At 44.1% G+C, this 27,093-nt stretch overlaps 8 protein-coding genes across 8 annotated transcripts; 3 read left to right on the top strand and 5 right to left on the bottom strand.

The window, feature by feature from the left end:
• Positions 1 to 14: 14 nt before the first annotated feature.
• Positions 15 to 7,735, bottom strand: L203_105846 (uncharacterized protein; the record flags this gene model as incomplete). The annotated part of the gene is made up of 10 exons (XM_066215208.1): positions 15 to 162; positions 231 to 425; positions 474 to 1,232; positions 1,283 to 1,939; positions 2,000 to 2,404; positions 2,462 to 4,479; positions 4,528 to 4,788; positions 4,842 to 6,579; positions 6,626 to 7,226; positions 7,285 to 7,735. The coding sequence occupies 10 exons, from the start codon at positions 7,733 to 7,735 to the stop codon at positions 15 to 17; spliced, it is 7,233 nt and encodes a 2,410-aa protein (XP_066071305.1).
• A 401-nt stretch (positions 7,736 to 8,136) lies between these two features.
• On the bottom strand, positions 8,137 to 9,896 carry L203_105847 (uncharacterized protein; the record flags this gene model as incomplete). Its single annotated transcript, XM_066215209.1, has 10 exons — positions 8,137 to 8,474; positions 8,522 to 8,650; positions 8,702 to 8,718; positions 8,776 to 8,781; positions 9,054 to 9,147; positions 9,204 to 9,211; positions 9,267 to 9,283; positions 9,333 to 9,353; positions 9,400 to 9,686; positions 9,731 to 9,896. The coding sequence occupies 10 exons, from the start codon at positions 9,894 to 9,896 to the stop codon at positions 8,137 to 8,139; spliced, it is 1,083 nt and encodes a 360-aa protein (XP_066071306.1).
• A 1,697-nt stretch (positions 9,897 to 11,593) lies between these two features.
• Positions 11,594 to 18,158, top strand: L203_105848 (uncharacterized protein; the record flags this gene model as incomplete). Its single annotated transcript, XM_066215210.1, has 8 exons — positions 11,594 to 11,747; positions 11,813 to 13,551; positions 13,608 to 15,096; positions 15,146 to 15,425; positions 15,479 to 15,809; positions 15,858 to 16,217; positions 16,262 to 17,783; positions 17,836 to 18,158. 8 exons carry the CDS (start codon positions 11,594 to 11,596, stop codon positions 18,156 to 18,158), a joined length of 6,198 nt encoding a protein of 2,065 aa, XP_066071307.1.
• A 294-nt stretch (positions 18,159 to 18,452) lies between these two features.
• On the bottom strand, positions 18,453 to 22,770 carry L203_105849 (uncharacterized protein; the record flags this gene model as incomplete). The annotated part of the gene is made up of 15 exons (XM_066215211.1): positions 18,453 to 18,623; positions 18,695 to 18,821; positions 18,870 to 19,011; positions 19,064 to 19,167; positions 19,214 to 19,283; positions 19,336 to 19,360; positions 19,409 to 19,463; positions 19,527 to 19,607; positions 19,671 to 19,771; positions 19,845 to 20,035; positions 20,098 to 20,458; positions 20,534 to 20,908; positions 20,956 to 21,086; positions 21,147 to 22,182; positions 22,315 to 22,770. The coding sequence occupies 15 exons, from the start codon at positions 22,768 to 22,770 to the stop codon at positions 18,453 to 18,455; spliced, it is 3,426 nt and encodes a 1,141-aa protein (XP_066071308.1).
• A 350-nt stretch (positions 22,771 to 23,120) lies between these two features.
• On the top strand, positions 23,121 to 23,867 carry L203_105850 (uncharacterized protein; the record flags this gene model as incomplete). Its single annotated transcript, XM_066215212.1, has 6 exons — positions 23,121 to 23,153; positions 23,212 to 23,327; positions 23,398 to 23,444; positions 23,494 to 23,517; positions 23,599 to 23,700; positions 23,758 to 23,867. The coding sequence occupies 6 exons, from the start codon at positions 23,121 to 23,123 to the stop codon at positions 23,865 to 23,867; spliced, it is 432 nt and encodes a 143-aa protein (XP_066071309.1).
• A 158-nt stretch (positions 23,868 to 24,025) lies between these two features.
• L203_105851 (uncharacterized protein) lies at positions 24,026 to 24,531 on the bottom strand (the record flags this gene model as incomplete). Its single annotated transcript, XM_066215213.1, has 2 exons — positions 24,026 to 24,193; positions 24,250 to 24,531. 2 exons carry the CDS (start codon positions 24,529 to 24,531, stop codon positions 24,026 to 24,028), a joined length of 450 nt encoding a protein of 149 aa, XP_066071310.1.
• Positions 24,532 to 24,663: 132 nt separating this feature from the next.
• On the top strand, positions 24,664 to 25,121 carry L203_105852 (uncharacterized protein; the record flags this gene model as incomplete). Its single annotated transcript, XM_066215214.1, has 3 exons — positions 24,664 to 24,794; positions 24,863 to 24,985; positions 25,076 to 25,121. The coding sequence occupies 3 exons, from the start codon at positions 24,664 to 24,666 to the stop codon at positions 25,119 to 25,121; spliced, it is 300 nt and encodes a 99-aa protein (XP_066071311.1).
• Positions 25,122 to 25,585: 464 nt separating this feature from the next.
• On the bottom strand, positions 25,586 to 26,893 carry L203_105853 (uncharacterized protein; the record flags this gene model as incomplete). Its single annotated transcript, XM_066215215.1, has 4 exons — positions 25,586 to 25,927; positions 25,974 to 26,254; positions 26,301 to 26,722; positions 26,772 to 26,893. 4 exons carry the CDS (start codon positions 26,891 to 26,893, stop codon positions 25,586 to 25,588), a joined length of 1,167 nt encoding a protein of 388 aa, XP_066071312.1.
• Between the last annotated feature and the right edge of the window lie 200 nt (positions 26,894 to 27,093).

Consider the following 27,093-nt stretch of genomic DNA (forward strand, 5'->3'; position numbering starts at 1 on the left):
CCTGAAGACGATTTCTATTTGTCAAATTTGAGGGCAACTTCATCACGGGGAACTTTATCACGGGGAACTTCAAGAGGGGGAGAGACTGGGATCGGAGAAGCTTCACCTGGCTGTTGACCATCATCTCTAGCCATATCTTCTGGCAGATCTGTGATTTCAAAGCTGGACTCAAAATTATCATCGCTTCCAAACAAAGATTTGGTAACATGAATGCAGGATCTCTAACTCACTCTTCTGGTGTTCCAGGCAGATAGTTTTGCACCTCGTCGTCCTCGTTATCGGCTATATACTCGTCGCCCCCGTCGTCCTCGTCGTCCTCGTCACCCTCGTCGTCCCCGTCGTCCCCATCGCTGTTTTCAAAGTCAAGTTTTTCCTCGCTGAGAGGGAAATCCGCTCGAGTTTCGACATGATCAGGCGTTGCAACTCTGTGAGGATAAGTTCTGTTTATCCAATCGAACGTTCAAACAACTTACGGCTCTAGCTCCGGGTCCACTGAGACGTCTTCAAAATCCTCTGTTCCATAATTCTCAACGGGATCAAATATGCCTGTATCTTGCGTAGATTCTGGAGGCATGTTTTCCTTCACGGCCGATTCTGCTACCTTTAACAAATTTGGGCCAGTGATAGGTTTGTGATCCTCAATGCTGCACTCTTGTTCGTTCTGGCCGCAAATTTTCCTTTTTTCTTTTCCTGGCAAATTGTTGGCAATAAAACTAAACTCAGTGGTATCTTGACCTTTAAATACGTGTCTGTCTCCCTTGGTTTCTTTCTTTCCAGACTCTGAGGCAGGAAGTTTGGACGACAACTCCTTTGAAGACGTTTGGTGAGTTGCACTCGTAGGAGTTTTAGAGGTTTGTTCCTTTGTGGTGGTAGGGGTGTCCGAAGTCTCCTTTGCAGCAATCTGTCCTAGAGCTTCTTTTTCAAATTCTAGGGATGGTTCAGCAGTCTCTTTTCCTATCAAGGACATTGGGTCAAGTTCTTCTGTCTTTCCATTGTGTTCTTTTGCTTCTTTGTTTAGATTAGGCAGGGGTGTCGTTTGGAAAGATTTTCCAGAGCCTAGTACAGGCGCGGAAGGAGCAATCTCATCATTAAACAACGTCAGTGGAACTGCCATTACCGTTATGTCTGTACAGTTGACAGAATGGTCGCCCTGACTTGTAGAGGTTACGGGAGCAGACATAAGATTTGATGTTTCGAAAGATTTCTCGATTGAGACTTCTGGGAAAGTTGCACTGATGAGAAATAGCATTAGCTAGTGTTTTGAACGTTCAGATGCACTCGCCTATCAACTTTGCCTTGATGTGATTCACTACCTTCATTGTCCGACTCTGAATTGAGAGAAGCGGTGGAATCAGTTTGTGGCTCAACAAGTGCAGAGAGTTCGTTATTTCCGGCCTCAGCTTGCTCATCGACCGGATCTGAAATCTTCTGAGATTCACAATCTTGCATAACACTTTGTTCGCTTCCTACTGGAGTGGTTGAGATATGTTTCTTGTGCTCAGAGTTTTGATGCTCAGTAGCTATTTGCGGAATGTCAATATTGACTGTGGGCAAAATTTGTGGGTTTGCAATAAGAAGCTTGGAGGTATCTTGACTGTCAACGTAATTGTTTGGAAGATCTTCTCTTGTGGTGGACTGTCTAGGGTAACCTCGAAGGGCAGAGGCATGATTCACAACGCTTGTCATTACTTTTTCGACAAGTGGCTCGGCATTTCTGTTTTCTTCATTGTCATCAAGGTGAATTTTGTTTTCGAGCTGTTTAGCTTCGGAAGATGTTAAGCCCTTAACGGAAGCAGCTGAGTTGGATTGGGAAACATTGGAGGGATAAATTTCGCTCAAAACGGCCCATGCCGATTGAGGACTGATAAGGTCGTTCGCGGAGGTAGCCATTTTTTCTAAGTCTTTTTCTGCTGACATATCGTCGAGGTGTTCAGCTTTTCTAAGGAACAGAAAATCCTTAGCTCAAATATTTATGAATTGAGCTTCGTAATCTACTCACAAAGGCTCAATCAATCCCAGCTGTTCACAATCTCGGGAAGGTAGAAGTGAAGGGGAATCAACCTTTTGTTCATTCCTGTGAGCATCAGCTGAAGTCTCTTCAGATGGTAACAAGGCTCTATCTTGTTGCTGTGTTTCAAATGGAAGACACTTTTCGACCTGCTGATCTTCAAGAGAAACAGAGACTGGAGGAGATTCAAGCTCCCCCTGAGAAGAGAAGCCTAGAGTTTTTAACTTCTGTTCTACTGTATTATCGCGAAGCGCATCAACAGAAGTATCTAAATTTAAATTTCCAATGCTCGTATCTTTCTGCGAATTTTGCGATGAATGGTCACAGGTGTCTTGTTCTTCTGTTTTTTCTTGCAGCGCGGCTTGAGCTAGACCACCGGGAGGTTGTTCAGAGAATCTACTTGCCATATCAGCGTGAAGTTCCGTGACTTCTGTCATTATAGGCACGACGCACATTTCATTAGCTAAATCAGTGTTTTTTGCAAATTCTAAGGCCCCATTCCTCTCTACGTTGTCATGAACTATCTCAGCGTCCCCTTCATCGGATTCATTTAATACTGAAGAGACTTGTTTCTCTTCATTTTTTACAGTCCTCGTAGCTTCAAATACAGATCCAAACTCAATAGGCTCAGGAAAAATGGATTGAGATGGTTTTGTAGAGGGATTCTCAATCGGAATTTGAGGACTTTGGTCATGAATGGCATATTTTGAAGTTAAAGCAAAACGATCGTCATTTCCATTTGCGACAAGATCTAAGGATTTCAAAGCAGGGTAGCTATTCTGAACATCTTCGTTCGCGGTATTCATCTGATCAGTAACGTTGTCCTCGGTTTTGGGTAATTCGGAGACATCTTGGGCATTCTGCTCTAACTGGGCGTTTGCAAAAGTTCCAACTGACTTTTCTTCAAAATCTTGTTGCGCAGTGCTTTTTTTTTGCAGAGGGTCACTGAAACTATCGTTGGACTCGTGGCTCTGTACTGGCACAGGGAAAACCTGCTCGGTATTATCAATGATTTCTTTTGAAGTATTATGGATTTGCTTGAAACTGTGATCATCTCGCGCAGATGTCGTGTCAGTGTCGGTTTCAAGATGGCCTGACTGTGTCGTATAGGACATCACCATAGGGGATGAATCAATCTCAGACGCAGAAATGATGGCAACTGGTCTGTTGTTAACACTGACTAGATGAGGCTCATCTGTAGGATTTTCTGTTTGCGCTGAAACGGGGAAACCAAGATCGTTGTAGGGGTGGGAAACCTCTGTAAGTTTCTTTTTCTCGAAAGCATAGTCAATTGCAGCTTCCTGAGGTTGTATCTTGGGTATATAAGTTTCCTGGAGGGTTTTCTTTTCCTCATTTTTGTTAGCGTCCGTGATACTGTTGTTCAGAGCAGAGGCGGTAGCAGTCTCAACACTTCCAACTGCAGTGGTTTCAACCGCACTAACTGCAGTATCTTTGGTGGAGATAGACTTGGTAGAATTTCCTTCACTCTTTTCTTTTCTGTTTCCTTCCGCTGCCTCAAATCTGATGTCAGACTCGTCTCCAGCTGGGAAGTTTTCAGCAACCAACTGAGGCGGAGTTGAGGTGGCACGAGAGCAGGTACGATTTCCAAAAACATCGTCATCTTCACTGTTTTCATCGTTCGCATGTTCTTCGTTGGGTTGATGGGCGTTCTTCTCTCTGCCTTCTTCAACAGTTTGATTACCTATTTCTGGTGTATCTCTCTGAAATTCAGGAAAACATTCTGATGAACTTTTTTCTGGAGCATCTTGGATTGGCAATGTAACCTTTACGCCACCTCTATGGACGAATAATGGAGATGGTATATGAGCGATTTCTGAGCTGTGAGCGGAGCTAGCTTGAGTTGAGGCGTTGTCAAGTCTTGTGTCTGTAGTCTTCAGAGTCGAATTTTCTGTTTTGGTCTCCCTATTGGCCACCTTCTCAGTCTTTTGAATTTCCATGTTCCCTTTTGTCTCCAACCAATATCTCCAAAGTTTTTCATCCGTCTCCGCCCAAACCCGAAGTTTGTGGATTGACTTTAGATCAAGATCAATAATTTTTGCTGACGCCTTTCCTTCCACAAGTCCCCACTCTCCAACAGCATTGCGTTGAAAAGGGCATTTGATAAGGACAGAACAGTCTTTGAAGGTTGAAGAAAGAGTATATGCGATCAATCGCTGACGAAGATTCCATCCGTCGGAGTGCTTGCTCAAGGTCGGTTCTGACAAATAAATATCAATAAACTCTTTTAGTTCAGCAACATCAATGTCAGGGATGAGTTCTGGATCGAAAAGCGGTGAAGATGGATGGGCGTCTTGCCATGTTTTGGAAAGGTCTGATATATCTAATGGATCCAGTTCATGTTGTAAACGCTGGATATGATCAAGAACATGGGAAGTTTGGAGCACGGAAAAGATGAACGGTGCTGTGGAAGCAACAATGTCACCACTTTCAGCTGTAGGAATCCTGGAAATCTAGTATTGGGTTAGCTCTAATTCAAGCTAATATATAAGAACGATCACCTGGTCAGGCTTCAATTTATGTCCATCAACAAACACCATCCAATTGTTTCTCTCTCCCTGGCTTCGTTTCCAAAGACTCCATAGCCCCTCAATTGCCTTCCAAACGTTTTTTTCATCAGACGAAAACAAATCCAAAGGATCATAGCCTGTATCCTCGTAACCGCGGAAATGCTGGTGAAGCCTGAATCGGGAAACTTGGGTCTTAATAGGGATCGATTCGGGTGGCTCAAGGTGGCCAGAAGGTAAGAAACCCCATTTAGGCTAAAATTGGCAGGTCAGCGTGCACAATATGTGATGTAGAAGCTGTAGTATACTTTAATTTCAATGGTGAGTGTAGTGACTTCATCATCATCGTAGCTTGTGATGTCCTCCATCAACAGTCCACATTCTTTGACATAAACCAACTCAGCCATAGCTGTACCTTCCTTCCTCTTTGCAGGTCTCTTTTCTTCAGCTTTTTCCAAGAGATCCTTAAGCCACAATTGATCTAGAGTTACCTCCTCACATGAAACCAAAAGTTCTGCAGGCAACAACGTCGGGAGAATGTCTCGCCATTTTCGTTGAAGATCCAAACTGTAATTATCAGCAGTAGGCTTGCGAACCCGCAACGCTTTGTTGACATAATTGGGGTTATTGCCGCGGTAAGAAAAGACAATATGGGCTCCACCCTCAGCAATATACAACCAATCGCTTGACACTGTTTCTGTGGCAGGATCCGCTGAGCATCGTATGTCATCAATTGATGTTTCTCCAGACACGACTTTATGGGACTCTGATACTGGCATCACTGCATTAGCGGACACGACGGCCTTTTCCTTCGATACAGACTGAATTCCATTGGCTGGCTCAGTATCCTTAATAATCTCTCCCATTTCTCCGATTTTCAATTTTTTCACTGGTCTTTTTCCTTCGTTCTCAGGATTACTTTCAGTAACATTGGGCAGATCGTCTTTTTTGGCAGAAGACCCAAAAAAGCTTCGCCGATTTCCGTTAAGTTTGCTGAAAGAAGTAGCGCGGCGGAGAGATGAGAGTGAGACAAAATCTCGAAGGCCGCGACCTGTACGAGAGATTACCGAAGTAGCAGAAGGAGATGTAGGGCGTTCAATCATCTCTGGATCGCTCGGTTCTGGGACAAGTGGGTGATGTTCAAGTGTCACCAACAGCCACTCGACAGGCTTATCATTTCCACATGGTATTGTAGATGCAAGGCGAATAAGAGAGAAAGGAGGCCAAATGTCGCTAACATTATCTGATTGACCATCTTCGACGAAAGAGATGAACACATCGTCAATGTCAATAACCTTCTCCTCCATTATGTTGTATGTTGGCCCAGAAACAGGCGCTCTTGATTCATCGTGGAAAGTAGTTTTCTTGGCTTTTTGTCCTGTTTGCACCTGGGTTTTGAGTTTAGGATTAATATAGCTGTTGGCCATCGCACTTTTGTCAACTGCTGGCGAAAACGCCAAACCCAAGTCTGTGGTGTCCCCCAGGACCTCCGAAAATCCAATCTTCTCGAAGTCATCCCAAGCAGGAGCATTTTGGTTTTTCTCTACCGAAGAAGTAGCGGTTTGCTTAAATGCAGGTCCTCTGTTAATGGAGGAATCAGAGCCAGCATGAAATTGATCACGAGAATAATCTCCAGAAAAAGGACGGTAAAGCGGCTCATCCTCAACTGTCTGAAGCAACGACAGCTGAGATGTAGGGGAAAGAGGCTCAGCAGGTACGTATGTCATTTGACGGAAAAAGTTGAGAGAATCTTCAGCTACAATTTCCAAGACACTCTTCTTTGCCCCCACAAGTGACTTCCATAGAGGTGCAATCGTCTTCTCATCGACAGTGGCGGACAAAGCGGCTTCGATAATGGCTTCCGGAGAGTCGACAGCCTCTGCAAGAGGCACACTAGATCCCAATGTAATTTGTAGGGTACGCCGAGGGAATGAGGAAGGGGGAGGGAGGGGAAGATGCTGGGTAGAGGCAGATGCTTCACCAAAAGGATAGTCTTCCACTATTTGGAGTAATCGGGTAGGAAGTTTTTGTTTTATAGTCTGAAATCTACACGGACATTAACTCCCGTTCATGGTCGAAAGGAAATGCATACCTGATCCATGCATATAGCAAATGCTCCAATCTTTTACCAGCTTCTTGCCAGTTGTTATACAACTGTCCCCATGTCTCGTGTTTCTTGACATTCATACCACATGCCCACCATCCTAGTAGATACGCTACCTTGCCGGCCGTCATACCATTCTGTTCTGATTGTATAGCAATTGCTGTCCACAGCTCAAACATCTCATTGAGATAGCTTTGTATTGTGGGTCCGACACTAGGGCTGAAAAGCTCGCCATAAGCGGAGAAAGGATATGACGAAGCATGCTCGGACTGAACAAAATTTGTGTAGATTGTCTTATTAATCAAAGAATCTGTATCAGGAACAGAAGGTACAAGTCGACGCAGTATCAGCTTGAGACTCTCCGCAATGTTCACAGGTTGCACAGTATCCTTGAGCGAATTGATCAGCCTCTCTCGCCATGCTTCCGAGTTTTGATCAGAGGTTGGGTTTGCGATTTGTGAAGAGATTGACGGGAGAGATGGAAGGAGGTCGGGATTTGTGCACAAAGCATACAGAGCAAAGAGGTAAGATTGGGTAGTCTGGTCAGCGTCTAAACCTCTTGGAAGCATGATACCTCTCGTGTCGAGACCTGCGTATGCATCACGTTAATATCATGACACCACACGCTCTAATCAGGTCATACGTACCCGTAGCCTTGAGAGCACCACCGAACCACTCCCATGCCAACTTAACCTCTTCTACTCCCCATCTCAAGTCTTTCAGTACCTGCTTTTCCTCCTCTCTGAGTACTACTGGTCTCCCCAAGGGTCCCAACCCGAGTACATCTTGGTCTTCGTCAGCCGCTCGGGCCTCGAAGCCCAAGTTCAATTTAGGTAAGAGCTCTTCAGAGGGTTCTACAGTGATCTGCTTTTGATTTCTACGCCTGGAGACTTCCAAGCTCGCTCTACGAGCAGAGGTGTCATGCAGTTTCGCGGCCGCCTTGTGTCTGAGTGAGAGAAACTTGCTTGACGAGCGAGGCCTTTGGGATAGTCCATGTGTGTCTTGAGCAGACTCACGGATGGAGGATGCTGAGGGAGACGGAGGAGCAGCCCTCTTTGGCTTCTTTTTTGTGTTGAAAAAAGAAAGAATAGAAACCATCTCTGGATGTTTATGGCATGTATGAAGGAAAAAGAGAAACAAAAGATACGATATTATAAACAGTAGACTGGATAAGGGAGGCTTCCAGGCGGCCCATGCGTGATCCTCGAGCTGAAAAAGTCAGGCGCAACTAATAAATGAGCATTTATCCCGTCGGTGTCCTGATCCATGTACATACGGCAGATAAAAGGTATATGGCTTTTTTGTATCTCTATGCATGCTCTTGCACATAAACCATCCAAAATCAGCTCTGTTATGCTTATCGTACAGGCTTTGCATGCAGTGTATTTAACTGGCATAAATTCCAACATTTACAAAAACCTTAAAGCATAATGTGGAGGTGACTGACGGCAAGAAATCGTATTTCTAAATAGCGAAATGTTGAAACTACTCTACAACAATCAATATCTTCTGACTCCGACTTGACCCCATCTGATGCCTCTCTTGTTACTTTTCCTTCCAGTGTCAACCATGCTGCCTCTTGGTACATAGTATTGAGATCCAGGCCGTTCACTTTGCATGTAAACGGCTGGTGGAGCCATTATCGTGGCTGGAGGCTGGTTGTGAGTATAGACTGGTGGGTTATATCTGGGCAGATAGGCCGGAGGTGGAGGAGCCTGGTATTGTTTGTGATTGTCATTCGGTGACTTGGGATAAAGAAAACGAGATTGACGTCCTCGCTGCCGAAAGATGAGGAAGACAAAGACAGCCATAAGGACAAGCACGCCAATGACAATACCTATTCGACATCAGCTCTGCTCTCTATCGAAAAGAAAGAAGACAAACCAGCAATAGCGCCTCCAGATATACTATGGGATCGCTCGTCGCGAGTGGCAAGTATCCTCGGGCTTGTGATATCCGTAATGACGCTCTTGTTCACAAAGGGAATGACTACAGCCATGGACAGTGATGAGGCTGTGATCTATTAGAAACGTCAACTGGAGGGAAAAACAAGAAAAAATCTACGAGTTATAGCATCGAATCTGCTGGGTTAGGCAGTCGCTCCTGGCTGTCCACCTACCGAGTCGCCGCCATCTTACAAAGGACTAGACTTTTTGTCAGCTTCTCAGCTGTGCGCAATCTCAAAGCTCAATTATTCAGGCTTCAAAGCCTTAGGAAGATTCCTATCTAATCACAAAGGATAGACGCAAATGACGTCGCGTATTCTTCTGGTGTTTCACTTTGGGCTTGCCATATCATGGAGAAGTCTATACAACAATTGAAGATTACATAAAGTTATAAAATGATACAAATAACAATCTAATCTAGTACGGTTCTACTTTGTAAATCAAGTCGGAATGTCATCGTCACAAGGCACATGGTACTTGACGCAGCAACCATTTGAAGCAAGGCAGACAAATTACCAGATGGACCCCATGTATGGTCCTCGGCTACAGCCACATTTGACGAAACTGCGTAAGTGATAGCATGAGCATTCAACTATCTCCAGCGTAGCGCACATACTAACCATTGATTCTGCGAGCCAGGATGGTCTGTATACCTGTAAACAGATCCTCACCATCTCCAGAACCTAATTCCCATCAAGGCCTGCCATGAGCCATTAGCATATGAACTGGGAGCCCAGCAAGCAGATTACTTTATCGTTATTGTCATCGAACTGCTGTCACATTCCCGAATCTGACTTCTTTGGTGCCCTGGCCAACACCGTCTCTCTGCTTATAGTACCTCGTACCCGGGCGGTTCGCAGCGGCGTAGACCTGGGGAAGGGGCTGGACGGCACGGATAGGCGTATGGGTATAGGCGCTCCGATGAGGGCGACCGTAGGTAATTGGTGTAGGGCGATACGGAGGGGGAGCGATGGCAGGTTGGATGGTGGTAGGGAGAAGGTACTTGTTGGAGGTCATTACAGGAGACACATGTTGCTTTCTGCGGCGTCGAACGATGAGGATGGTAAACACAATGGTAAGTCCCAAGACGCCTGCTACTACTCCTACACCTTGGTCAGCGGCAAACGTTTTGATGGACAAAACCTACCAGCAATGGCGCCTGGCTTGATGCCCTGTGAACCCGCCTGCCGGGTGGCAAATTGCCTGCTAGCTGCTTCTCCCTTTGGCTCCATCTCTTGCAGCGTAACCGTTGCAACGGGCAAAACAGCAGCAAGAATAGGCTTGATTCGAAAGATGATTAAAAGGACTGACATGGTATCTTTATATAGGTATCTAAATTACATTTGGAGTGACGACGAAGCAAGTAGTAGGTATATATACCTATAACCCATCGCCAGCCAAAAAGTCGAATAGCTATGCTCCCCTTATCCCAATCTGGCATCTGTAGATGCCCCTGGCCAGCCACGGAATTATTTTTATTTTTATTTACTCATAAGCCCCATCAAGGCACAAGCCGAGGATCACAGTCGTCTCCCCTTGGCACCCGTCCTGAGCTGCTATTGGAGAAGCGTTGAGCAGGAAGCCCTAGTGACGAAAGGCGGCAAACGAAAGAAATGAGAGAAATGAAAGAAAAAAGAAGCAAGAGACAAGGATAACAATGTGATTAGATTGAGTCAAGGCACGTATCGATGTGTATTCATGACGCGACAAGAGCCGGACCCTGTGTAAGATTGCGATGTGACCGGGATCATAGGCTTCTTGGATCTCAACTGTTTCTCTTCTTGTTTCTCCTTTTCGATCCTGGGTGTTTGGGAAATGGGTCGCCGATCCATCCGCGGCGAGAGAAGCCTGGCGAGTGGATAACGGACACGGAGAGCTGAAAGGTTAGTAAGCAATTGCCCAAGGTAATGGTGGAATGCTAGGTGGCTGTCTCGAATGAAGCCTGCTCAGTATATCTATGCGAATACAAAAGCCAATTGTGCTTTCCATCGTTATTTCGGCGTAGTCCGTATCACGGCTAGACACTGGGACTCTCAGCCAATCGCCAAGGTGTCAGCTTCTCTTAGCCGAATCCCATACAATGGATCATCTCCCACATCTACTTGCGGGATCAAATCTTTTCGGTTGAGACCATTCGGTTATGTACCTTGGGGCAATTGAGGCGATATACCGAAAAGCTTCTACGGTGGGTTCCTAGGACTGAGCAAAGATACAACTTTTAGTTTTGGCTACGTAAGAGGCAGCAAGGGATTGCCGACTCTACATTCCGCTCTCATCGCATCTTTGATAGAGTTTCTTTCAAGATGTGTGTATAGGATTTACCATACATTCTATTCGTCTCAATATAAGGTGGTCGGGTTTGCTTCATTGCTGAAGCGGAAGGGCGAAGGGCTGAGCTCTGCGTTTCCTTGAAGCAGAAAAGCAGCGATAACCGCCATAATGGGCGGACTGAGATGATTGAGACGTCGGAGATGTTTTGCGCCGGTAATGTCTTCAAGCCTTTGGCTAGGGTGGATGGGCCTTGTGGGCGAGTCGAAATGATATGGAACAAGGACAGCTTCTGTGCCATGATGTCATGGTTTCGCGGGACAGGCGAAGAGTGGTATAATTGATTGCAAGGTTGTGGGTTTTCAAGAATGGCTTCATTGGAACCATGGCCAAGCGAAAAGATTACAGTAACATTCACAAACGAGCTCCATTTGTAACCCTTGCAATATTACGTAAGCTGTAGCACCTACGACAAAGCTAGTGTAACGTGTGTGTGGCAAAAAGGTTGAGTGATACGCGTCTGACGCGTCAAAAAGTGCCACATTTCGCGTTCAGTCGCGCTTTACCCTGAGGTTGAGATGTTGGTTCCTGCGGATTCCTGAAAGTTCAATGATTTGTCGCGACGCAAACTTGTATTTGTTCTTTTTGCATTTTGCATTTCTATCTCCTTCTTGGTGTTTCTTTTTTTATCTTTGCTTCTTGTTGCTTCTCTAGTCTCTTCCGCTTATCTGAGACTTTCTCAATGTCCACTTCCAGTTGCGTGTCTTTCTCCCAACTGGATTACGCAGTGGACAACCCAATAGCCTCTTGTTCAACATCCACACCACTTGTGGCCACAAGCTCAAGTCCGACCAAACCTAGTCAGATTGTACCTCTAGGGGCGACAAGAGTATCATGTTAGTGTCCCATAGAGTAGACGATGTCTTTTGTCGGGTTTGCTGATGTTTGGTCTGTGCAATAGCAGCAGTTGGAAGACGAACAGTAAACTTTTCACCCAAGAACGACACCAAATATTTTGACTCTGATGAATGTCCTTCTCCCGTTCCCACGGCGGAGCTGGCATTTCTTTCCAACAATCAGCCGCTATCTGATTCAGCCTCACCACAAGGCACCCCTACTAGACAAAGCAGGTGCCAAGGATCGCCTATGATGAGGAGCATTCTCAAGTCTCGAGCTGAACAGATTCTCATCGCCGAAACTGTTGAAGAAGGCACTTTGAATAACCGCGAACCAGCTCGCCTTGTTATCAGCGGCAAAAGGCCAAGTCTTGTTGCAAGGGACTCCATTGAATTTGCAATGGTGATCGCTACCGCTGAAAGCAGCTCAAACCATGACAGGAAAGGAAAGGACAATGTGAATGAAGTGTCAAGCTCTGATGGCGTTGCTTCTTCTGACAGCTCCTCAAACGCACAAGGGGATTCTGATAATGAAAAATCAGATGAGATGGAAAAAGATGGCGCCCTGGCCACCGAGTCGCTCGTCGACATCATTCTCAACGGTACAGAGGATCTTTTGACTTTGGAAGAAGCATATAATATTCTTACGTTACGGCTACGTCAACGTATCCCAGTTGACGAAGATGTCGTTTTGACGCCGTTGGAAGAAGACGATATTCGAGCCGCAACGCAACCCATCCGAGATGAGGCGCCCGCGATGGTAAGGGCTATGCAACGTGACATTCTCCGGCTGTTAGGAAAACCACCAAGCTCCGAACCTGCCATGAATCATCTCGAGACGCCTCCGTTTCGTGATCTCATTCCCTTATCACCTTTGGACCAATCGGATCGTCTTTCACCTCCACTCACGGATACTATCTCCTCGCCAAAATCTCCATCCAAAACTCCTCGGCAAGGTTACACTGAGTCGGAGATTAGGTATCGACGCGAGGCCGCTGGCGTTGGCGCAGCTGTTCTTCGTCTCTTAGCCTTCACTTTTCATTCACCCCAACTATATTCTTGTTTTTCTGATGTCGACTTGCAAACTCTTCTCAATCAAGTACTCTGTATCACTCGAGTTTCTAAATTACCAACACCAAACCCCAAGAAGACTTGCTTTCTTTGCATCGTTCTCCTTGGTCAGATGAGGTTGCCTGCTGCGGTCATTGGACCACTCAAGGAAAAGGTGGTGAAGGCTTTGGTGAAAGCTGTAATGGAAGAGTTTAGATTGAAGAGCAGTGGTACACTTTCCGACAAATCTGGGCCCAATGGGACAAGAAGAGATGGCCTCAATGCTATCCAGAGACTGTTGACAATTTACCCGACACTCTTCTTCCCATTTTACGCTGAGCTTCTTCCCGGGTGTATAAAGGCTGCTTACAACCCATCTTTGCTGATCCGCTTCCGCGCGGGTGCTGCACTCTGTGCTTTTGCCCGTGCAAAAATCACTTGTAGTGAGCAAGCACAGGAATCTGGCTCTCAAGTTGAATGGGCAGCTGCAAGAATTGTCAACCAAAAGGCTGAATTTTTCGTGATTTCTCATCTAAAGAGCTGCTACATTAATGCAAACACCACCGCTCCCACCTACGGCAAAGATGGCAAGAAACAAACTGAGTGGTCGCAGCTTGAAGAGAAGCTCAAGATTGGTGTTGGGGAGCAGAAAGAAGTACATTGGGCATGTTCAACTTGGGCGTCTATCGTAACCTTGATTGGCTCCGCGTATGCGCAATCTTCACTTAGTTGGAATCTTGAATACATTATGGATGTAAGTATAATTCTTCACCCGAGAATTTTGAGGTTTTTCTGATTATTTCTCAATAGCGATCAATGAGACTGACCACAAATACTGTCCGCCCATTACTTGCTCGAGTCGCCTGGAATCATGCCATTCACGCATACATGTTGGCCGGATCTACAGTCATTATTCTTGATGACGGTCGTATTATTAAAACGTATCAGCCGTTCACTGCTACTTCTGATAAATCAATCTTGCAACTCATAGCTTCCATTCAAATACCAATCCGCAATTCATTAGACGAAGCATTGAAAGCCCAAAATTGTACCATGGCCAAGACGGAAAGTGCGCCAGGAAAACCTTCCCATTATTTCTGGATGAGAAGTGAAAAGACAAAAAAGTTGTCTTGGTTGACCAATACTGCCCTGAGCGCTACAGCCTTGTTATTTGCATACATAGGCACTGCTCTTTATAGCGAAGATCTTCCAGCAAAAGATCTCGCTGTTCTTTCTGGCCTTCCCTCATCAGATGCCGATGCGGACGATGGGGTCGCACAACCGACTGTCGATCAGAAGCAGCGACCTCGCTTGGATCAAACATGGCAAAAAGTATATCCTATCCTTCAAAATTTCTTTGCCCTTCGAGGTCTTGACAATCTTATCACTTATTCTTGGGATCTTCTCAACGCTCTTACTTCTGCTTCTCAACTTCGAACGCCGTGGACGCTGAACACGCTGATTCACACTGCTTATCTTGACATTGATGCTTGTGATGTTGACAAAGAATCGGAGTTGCCATCATTAATGGATCATTTCAAGTCCGTTGGTTTGCAACCAAAAGACATCCCCAGCTTTGGGCAATCCTTTGTAGCATTTAGAATGGGAAAATGGATTTCTTTGTTCAGACAAGCGCTACTCAGCGTTCACGGACTAAACAAGTCCGATTCCGCTCATTGGATAAAGACAGAAGATGGCGCGCAACTCATTCCGACCGTCCTCTCCGATGTGTGGCTTAACCTTTTGAATGCCCTTTCTACCGTGAATTCTGCACCTGGCGAAGAGAACCAGGCTGTCTACAGGCTTGGAGTCGGAGCGGTTACCGAGCTTATCCTTCAAGTTTGGAGAAAACATCCAAGAGATTTCATGCCAATCAATATGATTGACAGTGACAACAGATGTTTGATTGATGAAGATGGTGCAAGAGTTGAAATGACCTCATACTTACTCAAGATGACCATACAGGTTCTGGGTGAGGAATGGCTTACCGAAACTAAGCTTTGGGCAGAGAAAGATTCTGATTTAGAATACTACATGGTATCCGCATTCCATGTGGATGCCGATAAACAGCTATGTGTTCCTGCAGGTGTTCTTCTGGGCCAGCTGCTTCGTACCGATTATCTCTCTGCGCCCACTAGAGACCATATTAAAATTGCCTATATGAAGCTTATCAGAGCTGTTTGGAATCCAGCATTTGAGGCAGACGGTTGGAAACGGCTATTGGGTAATATCACGAAATCCGCACCATTCTTGTTTGTTGGAAACGAGGAGTTGCAAATGACTGTCTGGAGGCTCATTGGCAAGTTCATATCTCTTAATATGTAATATACTTACCAGATTTTAAGTAGCTATGGAATGGATTAACCGCATTGACCGAGATACCTCCTCGTCCCAAAACAATCATACGGGCAATCTCCTTGTTTCACTCCTATCTTGTCCATTTCGGAATATTAATATCACTTCAAAATGGCATCAGAGTGCTACATCAGAAGATCTATCCTGTTGGAAACTTCTTCTAGAAAAGACAGTATACAGATTCAGAAAGCGGAAGGCCGTGGTGCACACAGGCGTATTAGAAACTTTGGCAGCACACTTGGTTGACTTTTTGGAGCAAGGTGAAGGAACTATGTACGTTGTATTCTTCACGTTGAGAAATGAATTGCTCATCCACATGTAACCAGCAACTCAAAGAGCACCCTTCAATGTTTATCAGCTGCCACCTCCTACATCTGTTTCCGTTCATCTAGTAATTGTAATCAATCATCACCCTGGGCCGCAGATGACAATCGCCCCCCCACCGATTTTCTTGAGCTCATAAACAATACCCTACAGCGAGCTTACGTCGCTAAAATAAACAGCGATGATGTCAAAGATTTATTGAACGCTTTGAGAGTCGTTGTGGATAGCACCCCTCCTACAGTCATACCAGAACTTCTTGAACCTTTGGAAGGTGGCTTGACCGTCTGGTCGAAAGACCAAGATTCCGTTGTGAGAGACGATTTGTCACAGGCTGTAAGCTTAGTTGGTATTGCTACCGAATGCAGACTGATCTGAACTTAGGTCGAGAACCTCAATCTGACTATTTTTGCTGGTCTATCCGGCTCTCCCTATGAGCGAACCTTGTTCATTGATGCTCAACGTCTCACTTCTCTATTGGAAACTCATTCCTTTCGGGCTAGAACTTCTCAACAATATGGTCAGGCCCTGTACAGGCTTCTCAACAATACATTAGAAGCAGGTTCTGCCCAAAAGTCTCCGAATAAGACCATCGCTTTGAGTGAAGTGCTTGACTTTTTGATCATGTATTTCACCGAATTGAACGTCGAGAATATTGAGGACTTACTGTTACCTATTCCTCAGGGTTTGGTTGCGTGGCTTCGAAATACCGACTCACTCGCCACTACTGGTGTAACAGATAAGGTATGTCACCAGTCTCACCAAACAAGTTGCTGACTAATTTCTAGCTTGATGGTCTGTATGCTATCATCCTTAAGACTATTGCCAGGGTAATTCCCTCTCATATCCCAGCCAATTCTTCCAATCTCAACAACCTTTTGCCTCTTTATTCTTCTCGTGCAGCCACAATGCCCAAAATGTTCTCAGCATTCTGGAGCCAAACATTTAGTGGCGTGGAAGGCTTAAAAGTTGAAGAGGAGACGAAGGCTTTTTTAGAAGAGATGAGTGAGACTGGTGAGGACATCATTGACGTTGCAGGGCTGTGTTCATACGGTCAACTGCGTGAGACTCAGGCGCAGGAGAATCAATCGTCACAAAGTGAGGCAGTGGGAAACAAAATTCAAAATCGAGTCGCTACACATGAGGACAACGTGAAGCTATGTCAAGAAGTTGATATATCATATGATGCCGATGAATCGCAGGTTGAGGCCCAAACTCAGACTCAACCTGTTGATGCCAACCGTATCACAACAGTATCGACAGAACTTGCCATCCCTGCATCTTTACCTCTTCTCACCGAAAATGCCAGTCCAAGCATGGAAGAAGACGTGTTTGGTCTAGCTTGTCTGACCATTCCAAGGAAAGAGAGAAAACCTAGAAAGAAGCCTAAGAGAAGGCAAGACATTGCTATCAAAACTCCAGCCCTTGAGACTCGTTCAACAAAATTGGCCAAAAGACAAAAAACTATTGCTTCTGAAGTACCTCACGCTGTATCACCTCTTGTCGAAGCTTCCGATGAAGAAGAGTGTATTGTCGTCCAACCTGAGCCTGAGTACTATATTCGCAAAGGTCTCACACCTCCTCTTTTGTCTTCCTATCCTGAATATATGGCTGCGAAAACATTTGAGCAACATCAAGAATTCAAGACAAACACAAAGACAGATAAGGCTAGCGTAAATGCCCACGATAACACTGTTCTAGCAAGCGGCGGCACCCAGATAGTTTCTACCTCACCAGTTCAATTTCCGAGTGCCAATTCAGACGAGCCTAGCGGTCTCCTGTCTTCTGCTGGGCGGTGGTTGGCTAAAGTACCTTCACTTTCTTTTTTTGGCAACACTCCCCATATGAAGAGACATGATTCTGAGGTTTCGACTAGTGTCTCGGACTCTGCTAGCCATCCAAACGGAGAGAGATTTGTCGAAGACGGCAGATATGTCAAGAAACAAAGAAAGAGGAAGGCGGTGGAACAGTCCGAATCTCCAAAGAGACTTAGGTTAACGACATCAATGTCCTCTTCATCTTGTGAAACAAAACGAAGACTTGTCCCTGTCGTGGAACTTCCTTCCCGCGACAAATCTATGGTTGCCTTGCAGCGGGAGGCTGTCAACAGTATATACAAGAAAAACACGGGTAAAGGTGAAATCAAACAGACACAGGAGGAAAGTCGCGACGATGAAGAAGATGAACTTTTGCTTAGTCCCGAGTCTGCACGAAAGCATCAAGAAGAGGAGGTAGAGGGATTGAGGAGTATGCTTACCACAATACCTAATATGCAAGGAGGGAACGAAACCACCAGCAGACGTCAACGTAGTATGTTGTCTTCGACCTTTTTCTTTTGGTTATACTAACCTTTATGTTACAGATGCGCCTCATAATGCCTCTCCCAAGCGTGTCACTTCTGTCTTGCATCGTGTCCAGTCTGCTCCCAGTTCTCAAAGCTTTACCAGCTTCAGCCAATCCCCTGACTGCCGCACCAACCAACAAATCACACTAATCGATACACTTCAGACAGCTGTGCAGAATAAAGTTGCTATTGAAAGTATGGATTATGAAGGAACAAAGCTACTCTTGAAATATATTAAAGAGCTAAGAGATTCTGCAGAGAAGAGACTTGAAGCAAAAACAGATGAAATTTGGAGTCTGAAACCTACAAAAAATGGTCCTTCAAAGAACTCACGAAAATAATCAATGTAAATGATAGAAGTCATCCAAAATATGATTGATTAGAGCATACTTTATCCGTCTTGAATTGCACCCAATTGAAACACATCATATCACATAGCCATATTAATGATCAATGCATAATTATACCAAGAAAACAAATATGAACAGTGGTGAGGGCTTAACACAAATCTATTCGGAAATCACTTTGCATTCTACGTCTTTAACAATACACGTCATAACTTTACCAAAAATTGCCCAATTCAATCCCACCATACGTTTCTAAAAAAAAATTACACATACAATAGTATGTAATGATCATGCTTGTTCATTAAAGTCATTGCCAACCAACATCACTGGCTTCTTCACTTTCATTTTTTTTTGGCGCACTTTGAGGATCTCTTGGATAACTTCAACATTCTTCTCAATAATGCTCTTATAGACTTGCTTTTGCAAAGGCGTTAGAGTGATAGGAACAATGATCTCAACCTAATACAACATTTTAGCTCTTTATTCCTTAGAGTTCCACTACCAAGTGGTGTCGAGAGGTAGGTGCGTACTTTGGGAGGTAAATTTAACACGTCAGCCTTGATTCTCCTCAGAATATAGGGCTTTATCATCTGATGGAGTTTTTGCACTTTTACCTCGGTCAAATCTTCGTATTCCTCTTCAATTGTGTCAAGATCACTATGTAGAGTTATTCCTTTGGTTTCTAGAAATAGAGGATGGACATACGAAAACTCCAAAGGGTCAAGAAAGTTAAGCAAATTGAAGAGTTCTCGAATATTATTGTTTAAAGGTGTGCCAGTTAAAAGGATACGGTGGACGGAGTTGAGAGTTTTCAGATTATTAAAAATTTTGCTGCTGTCGGATTTGACTAGTTTTAATTAGTGTCTGCGTCTAAGTGCACGAGCAAGTAGCAAACATACGTCTTTGACCCTCATCAACACAAAGAACTTCCCAACGAGGCATTAGAGAAAAGACTCGGAATTCAGAGCTGGTGATCATATCGTATGTAGTGAGTACGATATGACTGGTAACATTGTTAGCAGTGCTTGATGATATCACAATTGACACACGCTTTAAGGCCTTCGGCTTTCCCTTGCATACCTTTATGGAACAACTCGTATTGGTGAATGACTTTTCGAGCTATCTTACTGTCAACTCTATCTATTACAAAACGTAATACTCCAGCACTTACCCGCAGCTTCGCCATAATATGGGACCTTTACAGGAATCAGAACGATTTTCTGAAAATAGAAAAAAATACTTACAACCCTCAAATGCGGACTCCATTTTTCAAATTCCCTCACCCAGTTGGTGATTGTACTGCTCAAGTTATCAATACCCGTCCATGTGTATATATATTTTGCTTGCTAGCCCAAGACTTACGAGTTTGGAACGACAACAAGGCAAGGATATATCTGGTGTTCCTTTGAGCCTAAATATCCAAGCATGCTTGCAATTTGTACCCTAACATGCATGCCATCAATTTCTTAGCCAAAGGGCAACAAGGAACGATATAGAGATGCGTACGTTTTGCCGAGGCCCATATCGTCTGCCAAGATACAGCTTTCCCGTTTGAAAAATTTGTATAAGAGCCACTGAAATCCTTCTAACTGGAAAGACATCAAACTCTATCGCAATATAATTAGCGAATCCTCGCTAAGCATCCGCAGACAAGACCAGATAAATAAATGGAGAACTTACTCCACCAACAATACAATCCGGTTGCTGTTGCGGAGGTACAAACCCCTTAACTCCTTTTTCGTCTTGGCGCTTGATTTGCGCAGAGGTCAAGATGGGTATTCTAATATGCCTCGCCTTGAGAAACTTGGTCAAGGCCGCTTTGAAGGCCGAATAAAGTGGGGTGTTTGTGGGCGGAGGAGTATCCCAACATGCTTGATATTGATGCGTTAGTTTTTTGCTTGTGGTCAAATCAAGGGGGCAGAATGATTCTCACCTTGATCGTATTGTAAATCTTCCCATTTGATATAACACCATGCAACAAGACCTGCAACTTCGTCTGCATCACTATCCCTCAATTTTCTCCCAGTCATTCTCTCCCATTCTTCAATTTCCACCAGACTGTTTTCCGGAGGGGGTATACCATCTTTTAAATTTAATTCTTTTTGGGTAACCTCAAATGGAGTAAGGGTTCCTCTTGATGTTGGAAAATCCTGATTTTCAGAGATTACAGATGTTTCAAATAGCACTCGTGGTGGTTGATTCTGGGCTTTGGTAGGTTGAAAAACCTTACCCTTGCCTTTGACCTGTTCTAGGCTTAGTCGGAGAAGCTTGACATCGAGTACCCTATCTACCGTCTGTTCCCCCAAGTCAGCTCCTCAGTTGGCTCGCTAGAATTCAGTCGGAACATTGCAACAAATAATAGGACGTACACTCCAGAGAATGGGCAAACTCATTTCAGCATCCTCTTCCGGCTTTACATCAACCGTTTCATCATCGTTATCTTCCATCCCAAGAACCCCCTCTATCGTAAAATTATCCAATCCATCGCTAGCTGCTAGACTCTCGTCTGTGATCAAATTCAGTATAGGGCCTTTTTCCAAAAATCTTTTTAGCTTTGTAGGGGCGAGTGACTGGAGCCAGTTGTGTGGTACCCAGGTGACATGTCGAAACGAACGAAAAGTGAATTTGATCAGATATTCTCTTGGCGCTGGGAGTTTCCATAAAGACGGCAGTGGATAGGTAGCGTTTGCGGAAATTGGAGGTAGAGAGACAGAGGAGTTAGCCAATGGACGCCAAGCGATTATCTAAAACGCATAAGATTTCAACACTATTAACACAGTTGAATACTTACCATGTCGACGCCCCACGGCCAATCTCGACACTCATGACAATGCCACGCTTTTCCATCCTCGGTCGTGGACTGGTAGTCATGCACTTTTTCAAGCAAAGTGAAGTTTTCACCTAGGTTTTTTGGTGGTCGCACTGATTAAGTCAGCAATAAGCCTAGAACTACTCCCAAAAAAGGATAGACATTAAACGTACAATGCTCGTAATGAGCCGCTTGTTTGCACCTTAGGCATCTGAATAACAAGGAAGAAGCCTCTTTTTCTTCCTCATTAGAATCATCACTTTGACTATTGGTTGACTCAAACTTGAATTCGGATGTAGATGAAGATTCCAAAGGATTACTTGATTTCGAATCAGCATTCACATCATCAGCCTGACAATTCTGAAAATTTGGTGTTTGATTTGATGTATCAGATACAAGTGTTCTGGACAAAGGGGACATGGTGAGTCCAGCTTGTTCTGTGATGGATATCTCACCCTCTCTTCTGTTATCCTTGACATTCCTGACTTCGTTGCTGACTTCATCCTCAGAAATGTTCTCTCTCCAACATATCATACATTTCTTGACCTCATTGCACCTTCTACACATGAATGTTACCGTTTCATCGATTTCTAATGTCTTTCTTTTGTTCCCACCATGATGGCCATTTTCATTTTTCTCATTGTCTACTTGTGCCTCCGTTTTTAAGCGCTTGTTTGTGTCTTCGGCCCGAAGTTTATCCAAAACAGCTTTCTTTTGGCTTTCACCCAAACACCCAAAATGAGAAGCCACTACACATTTCCTGCACGTGGCCCATCCACCTAAAACATCCAACAATTCTTCTTCACTAAATTCATCTTCTGTACTCCCGTCTTCATTCGTTTTAGCTCTTCTCTTCCTCTCTCGGTTTTTACCGCCCTTTCTCTTTCGTTTCGCTTCTAAATTTTGCTGTAGGATAATAGAAGGTTTTTGAAGGCATTTTTCACAGAATTCACGATGAGTAGTCAGAATCGATAGGTCGAGTTCCGAGGGTTCAGAAAACCGTGATTCGTCTTCTTCTTCTTCTTGATCACTTTCAGAAGAACGCGGCAATTTTCGTTTCAATGCTGAATGCCTGCGTAAAGGGACGGGTGATGATGATGGAAGGATTGGTTCAGGGGAACTTTCCACCGACATATCACTCATCCCGTACTCGTCCTCCGACTTGATTCTTCCCTTTTGTGTTGGAGCGTGTCTTGTAGATGAAGACTGCTACCGCGGAGCATCAGTATCATGTAACACGGAAACAGACACATTATGAATATGTGTCTGAACAAATCAAAGTTGCTTCCTTTATATTTATGTTGAAAGGAAACATCATCGCACATCCAAATAGATACATACATTTTTTAAATCCATGGTTTTGTAGACAGTTCCATTTGCCTTTCCATCTCTTCTTGCCTTCTTGGATTCTTGCCTTCGTATCGACTTTAGTCGTAAAGGAACATTTCCATCCAAATCCGAGTCCATGTCGCTTTCTATTGTTTTTTGTTCTTGCTTGCTTCCTCTCTCTTGTACTGAAATGGAATCATATGTTTCTGAGTTGGTATCGCGATCACTTTCAAGGAATGTAGATCTTGAACCTTGTCGTGGAATTTGAACAGAATATTTAAGAGAGGGTATAGGCCAAGGCCACGGGGTATACTTTGCTTTCTCTGTGGGAGATAGTCTTAAAAGTTCCACAACCATCTTAACTTTGGATATTTTTGGATTTCCTGCCTTAAAATTATTGCTTTCGCCTTTAAATTGAAAATTGCTTGCCCCATTCTTGTAAGATTTGCGCTGGGTAGTCCTTGGCATGGCAATTATTGCTGGGCTCAATGCGCCGGGCGGCGATGCTTTCGAGGTCACCTTCCTTGCTCCAAGTTCAGGCAGCTCTGTATACCTCCTCTAAGCCTCCGCGTAAAATTAGAAACAACAAATGTTGATATTAGAAATGAAAAGATGAAAATTATTAATCTTTTGACGCGTTAACGCGAACAACCGCATTACGTATACTTTTCACAATCCTCCCCCTAAGGAAAAAAAAAGGTTCCGTTGAGACGTGAAATAACTATGACGAGATTGCAATCAATCTTATTTTGTAACTTTCACAATCGTTTCCGTTTTTTTCTTCTCGCCTACCATCCAGCAACAACTGATTTACAATCATGCTCTTCCGTACCTCTACGACCTCTTGCCGCGTCAGTACGACCTAGACCAAATTCAATAAGCTAGCTAACTTTGGATGAACAACAAAAGACTGCGGCTATAGGCTTGAACCAGGCAAGGACGTTTATGTCGAAAGCCACTTTTATCGGACGTCTAGGCCAGGTTCCCGAAAAAGCTACCACTTCTAACGGTATTCCGTACTACAGGTATGTTACAGTTATGATGAGAAATAGACGTGTCGGGCAATGGCAACAGCAGATAATAACTTGACTGTAGGTATGCGTTAGCCGTTAGCAAGCCCCCAAAGAGGGATGCTGAAGGCAGTAAGTAGTCTTTTCGTGCTGATAAACCTTGGATGATAACTGTCAATAGAGGTCATTATAGATGAATCCGGTTGTTAGTATACCTTGCACCCACATATTACAAGGGTATTTATAACTGGGCACAACGCTAACGCACCGCTTTTATTTTGGGTAGTCCCGGTTAGAGAGTCTAGCTGGTTTACCATCTTCAGCTTCAATGAGCGCGCTGAGGCAAGCCTGCAAAATCTCGCCCCTGGTACTCTTCTGTATGTTGAAGGTATGGCTCCTCTTGCTAAACTTTTATACCATGTATTTAATGGTCTCTCTTAATTAGCCAATATTGACGCAAACGTTCTCCCTCCTACTTCCGAAGGCGCTCCTCCCAACAAAACTTACCTTTTTAGAGAGTCATCCCACAAGGTTCTTTCTAGGCCTAACAAATAAGAACGCTTTGGATCAAACGGCTATTATGTACTCTGGTAGGGTGGTACGTAGAATGAAGATGTTCACAAGTTGAATCTGGTAGTAGATCCCAAGATTTGATGTATTCTCTCAAGTTTTTGGCTTATTATGATGCCTTGCATTACAACCAATCCCCTCAACTATTCCTCGCTTTCTGCCAATTGCGCATGGCCTTCAAACCTTTTCCATATCTCCTTGTTCATCGCTTCTACATATTCTGGACTGACATCTATGAGGAGCGTCTCAAGTGACTCATATGTATTGCCTAATTTATCTTGTATTTTTTCATTGTTCTCGATGCTTTCCAGCTGTTCCGGACCCTTGGTGTCATTGCAAGTTGAGAGGATGGGAGAAAAAGACTGACATTCCATCCACTTTGATCCAGTCGGATAACTAAAACCGTTTTATCCAACAGACCAACCTTGCATTTCCCAATAATATTTTGATTCTCTACTAGTCTATGGCCCTGTGTTTGGCTCATCACTTGTTTGACCTTTTCCATATCTTCTTTCGCGATAGGAAAGGTTTGATCTACAAGTGGTTGAGAGTGCGGCTCGGGCAAGATACCAAACGAATTGGTTTGGAGTGCTTGAACGATTTCTGAGAGTGGATTTAGAAGGATATTTTGAGAAGATAAATCAGACATTTTGTATTTAAACATGGAAGATGGAAGGAGATAATTGATAAATGTCAACAAATGCACAAATAACGACCTCCACTTTTCTCATCTCTTTTGTCGTTTAACTCTTTTTCATCTTTAGAATATTTCATCTTCACAATGCCAACTCCATTGCACCAGAAAACAGCGTTGGACGATCCGCCTTGCCGACTGTTTACTATAACGCAATATCAATGCAGCCCAGAATTGAGTAGACTTACATGTTGGCCTTTAGACAGAATATTCAGACAGCAAGTCAACTCAATCCTCTTTTGCCGCGACTAGGAGTGTGATGATGTACTGATGATATTGCAATTAGATGTGGTAAACAGCCAGCTATAGAAGTTACTAATCAAGTCTTGTCAACACCTTTGTCTTCCGAAAAGGGAGAATGGTTAGGAGAGAAAGAGGGGAAAAGAATAGTGGTTGATCCTTCATTCCTGTACGTTATACGCTGAACACTGTCACTAAAGCACTCTTCTTCTGCCTTTCTCTTCATTGTACTATGTGGCTAATGGATCCCTACTTATAGTGAAAATCCACCAAGAGCAAAGAGCTGGAATGATCTATACACCTAGTCTTCGTTTCACTTCATTGTAATGCATCGCTTTAAAGTAGTTGCTACATATGGCCTACAAGCATGGAGTGGCGAGTTGCAGGACATGTTATGATATGAGGGCCACCACGGATAACAGAACGCTCCCCATCAAGTACCAGAGGGAGGAATATCTACCTTACAAGCACATGCACTTGGTTCCCGAAACAATCAACGTGGTTGATATAATACATGCAAGGTATAAGATTGAATAGTGTTCTTGATAAAATACACTAATAATTAATCCTTTCTAGCTGTCACAAATACGAAATGAATCTAGATTGAAAATGCGTGTGTTAATGCTGATGTTATGTTGAGAACAAGGATGAATTGAATGTAGTTGATTTGCTGGATCTTTGTGTGTCTCGGGTCGCAAATGACCTTGCATTATTTGCGGGATTTTGTTTTGGTTTTCAGTCCTCCTCTTGTTGCCGACCACTTCAGCTGCTATGATCCCAGCTTTGCAGCAACAATCTCATAGATTAGAAACATGCATGCCGCATTCGGCACCACCCTGAACAAATGCGCTGTCAGTCCTCCATACAACGCGCGCACTCCTTCTTCCTTCATCACAATTTTCAAAGTTTGCATCAAGCCCGTATACTTGGGCGGTCCTCCAGGAATGGGAGCGGATTGTCGAAGACGGGTGCGAATGACTTCATGTGGATAAGTTATGAGACTAGCAACAGCTTTAGCGCCGCCTGATGCGCCTATGATTTGAGGAATGTAAGAAAAGAGTGATTGGTCTTGGAGCTGTGTGGATTTCATTTGACCTAACCGTTTGAATCGCTACTCTGATAAGTACCTTGTGTGTCAGCATTATAGATAAACATACCTCGTAAAGTACCCATTGAATAACGCCTTCTGATACACCCAGATAGCTTGCTGATAGACCTTTGTAGAGACCACGAATGCCGTCTTTGCGGAAAATGTCCATTGTCATGGTAAGAGCCGGGGTTAATGATGATTGACGTTGTGTTGTGGTGGTTGAAGCAGCACGGGAGAGGGCCATAGCAGACGAGGCAATAGATGACGGGAGTGGGGACTTTGCTGCTTTGAGAGCTGAAGCTTCTTTCTGAGTATTGTGTGCTGAAAGCTGTAATCTTGTTTTTACAACTATTCCAACGTCAAACCTGATCTCAACCAAAATGACATTGCTCACCCCAGATCGGATTTGTCCCTGTGCTGGTCATGATCCCGGCAATGACCGCAGCACCAAGATGAATGACAGGACTATCTTCTGCAGTCTGACTAGCTTTTTCCGTTGGAGCATTGGGAAAAGTTTTGGCAAGATATGCTTTGGAAGTTGGGTAAAAGTAAAAGTTGATGGCTCTTGCTGGGATGATGCCCACGAGTGAGGGACCGAGGCCCTTATACAATGCTTTCCAGCCTTCTTCCACCGCAATCCGACGAATAAGATAAACTGTGTCGACAAAATGATACATTACACCACTGACTCTACCACCTTGTCTGGTTATTTGCTGGATGCCAACGTCACTGGAATGCCTAAACATATCAGATTGTAGCCTTGTTTTGACCACGTCGAACGGAGAGGTCACAATTGCCCCAGTCATCCCTCCCAAACTAAATTTGTGATGAATATGCGACTCATGATATCAACAGTCTTACTCACCTCCCAGCTGCACTATGCTGCCATCCTTGCAGCTGTTTCTTTTCCCTCCTCTCACCTGAAGAAATGGTGACTTCTTCATTAGGAGGAAAGTTGGAAGAAGTCGATTTTGTGGTGGATGTCATTCTTTAGAATTTTTTTTGTTTAATTTTTTATCTTTATCTTTTAAAAACAAGACTTGATAACTTTTGAAAAGTGGAGGCCAATCTATTCGAGCACCCAATTATGAAGATCTCCCAATTTGCCACATGTTTTTAATGCCGAATCTACCAATGACAGGCGGAGAGTTGCGCTCATCGCCGCCGACCAGTGATAATTCATTCAA

This window comes from Cryptococcus depauperatus, chromosome 7 (genome assembly GCF_001720195.1).
Source record: "Cryptococcus depauperatus CBS 7841 chromosome 7, complete sequence".
In the NCBI taxonomy this organism is placed as follows: Eukaryota; Fungi; Basidiomycota; class Tremellomycetes; order Tremellales; family Cryptococcaceae; genus Cryptococcus; species Cryptococcus depauperatus.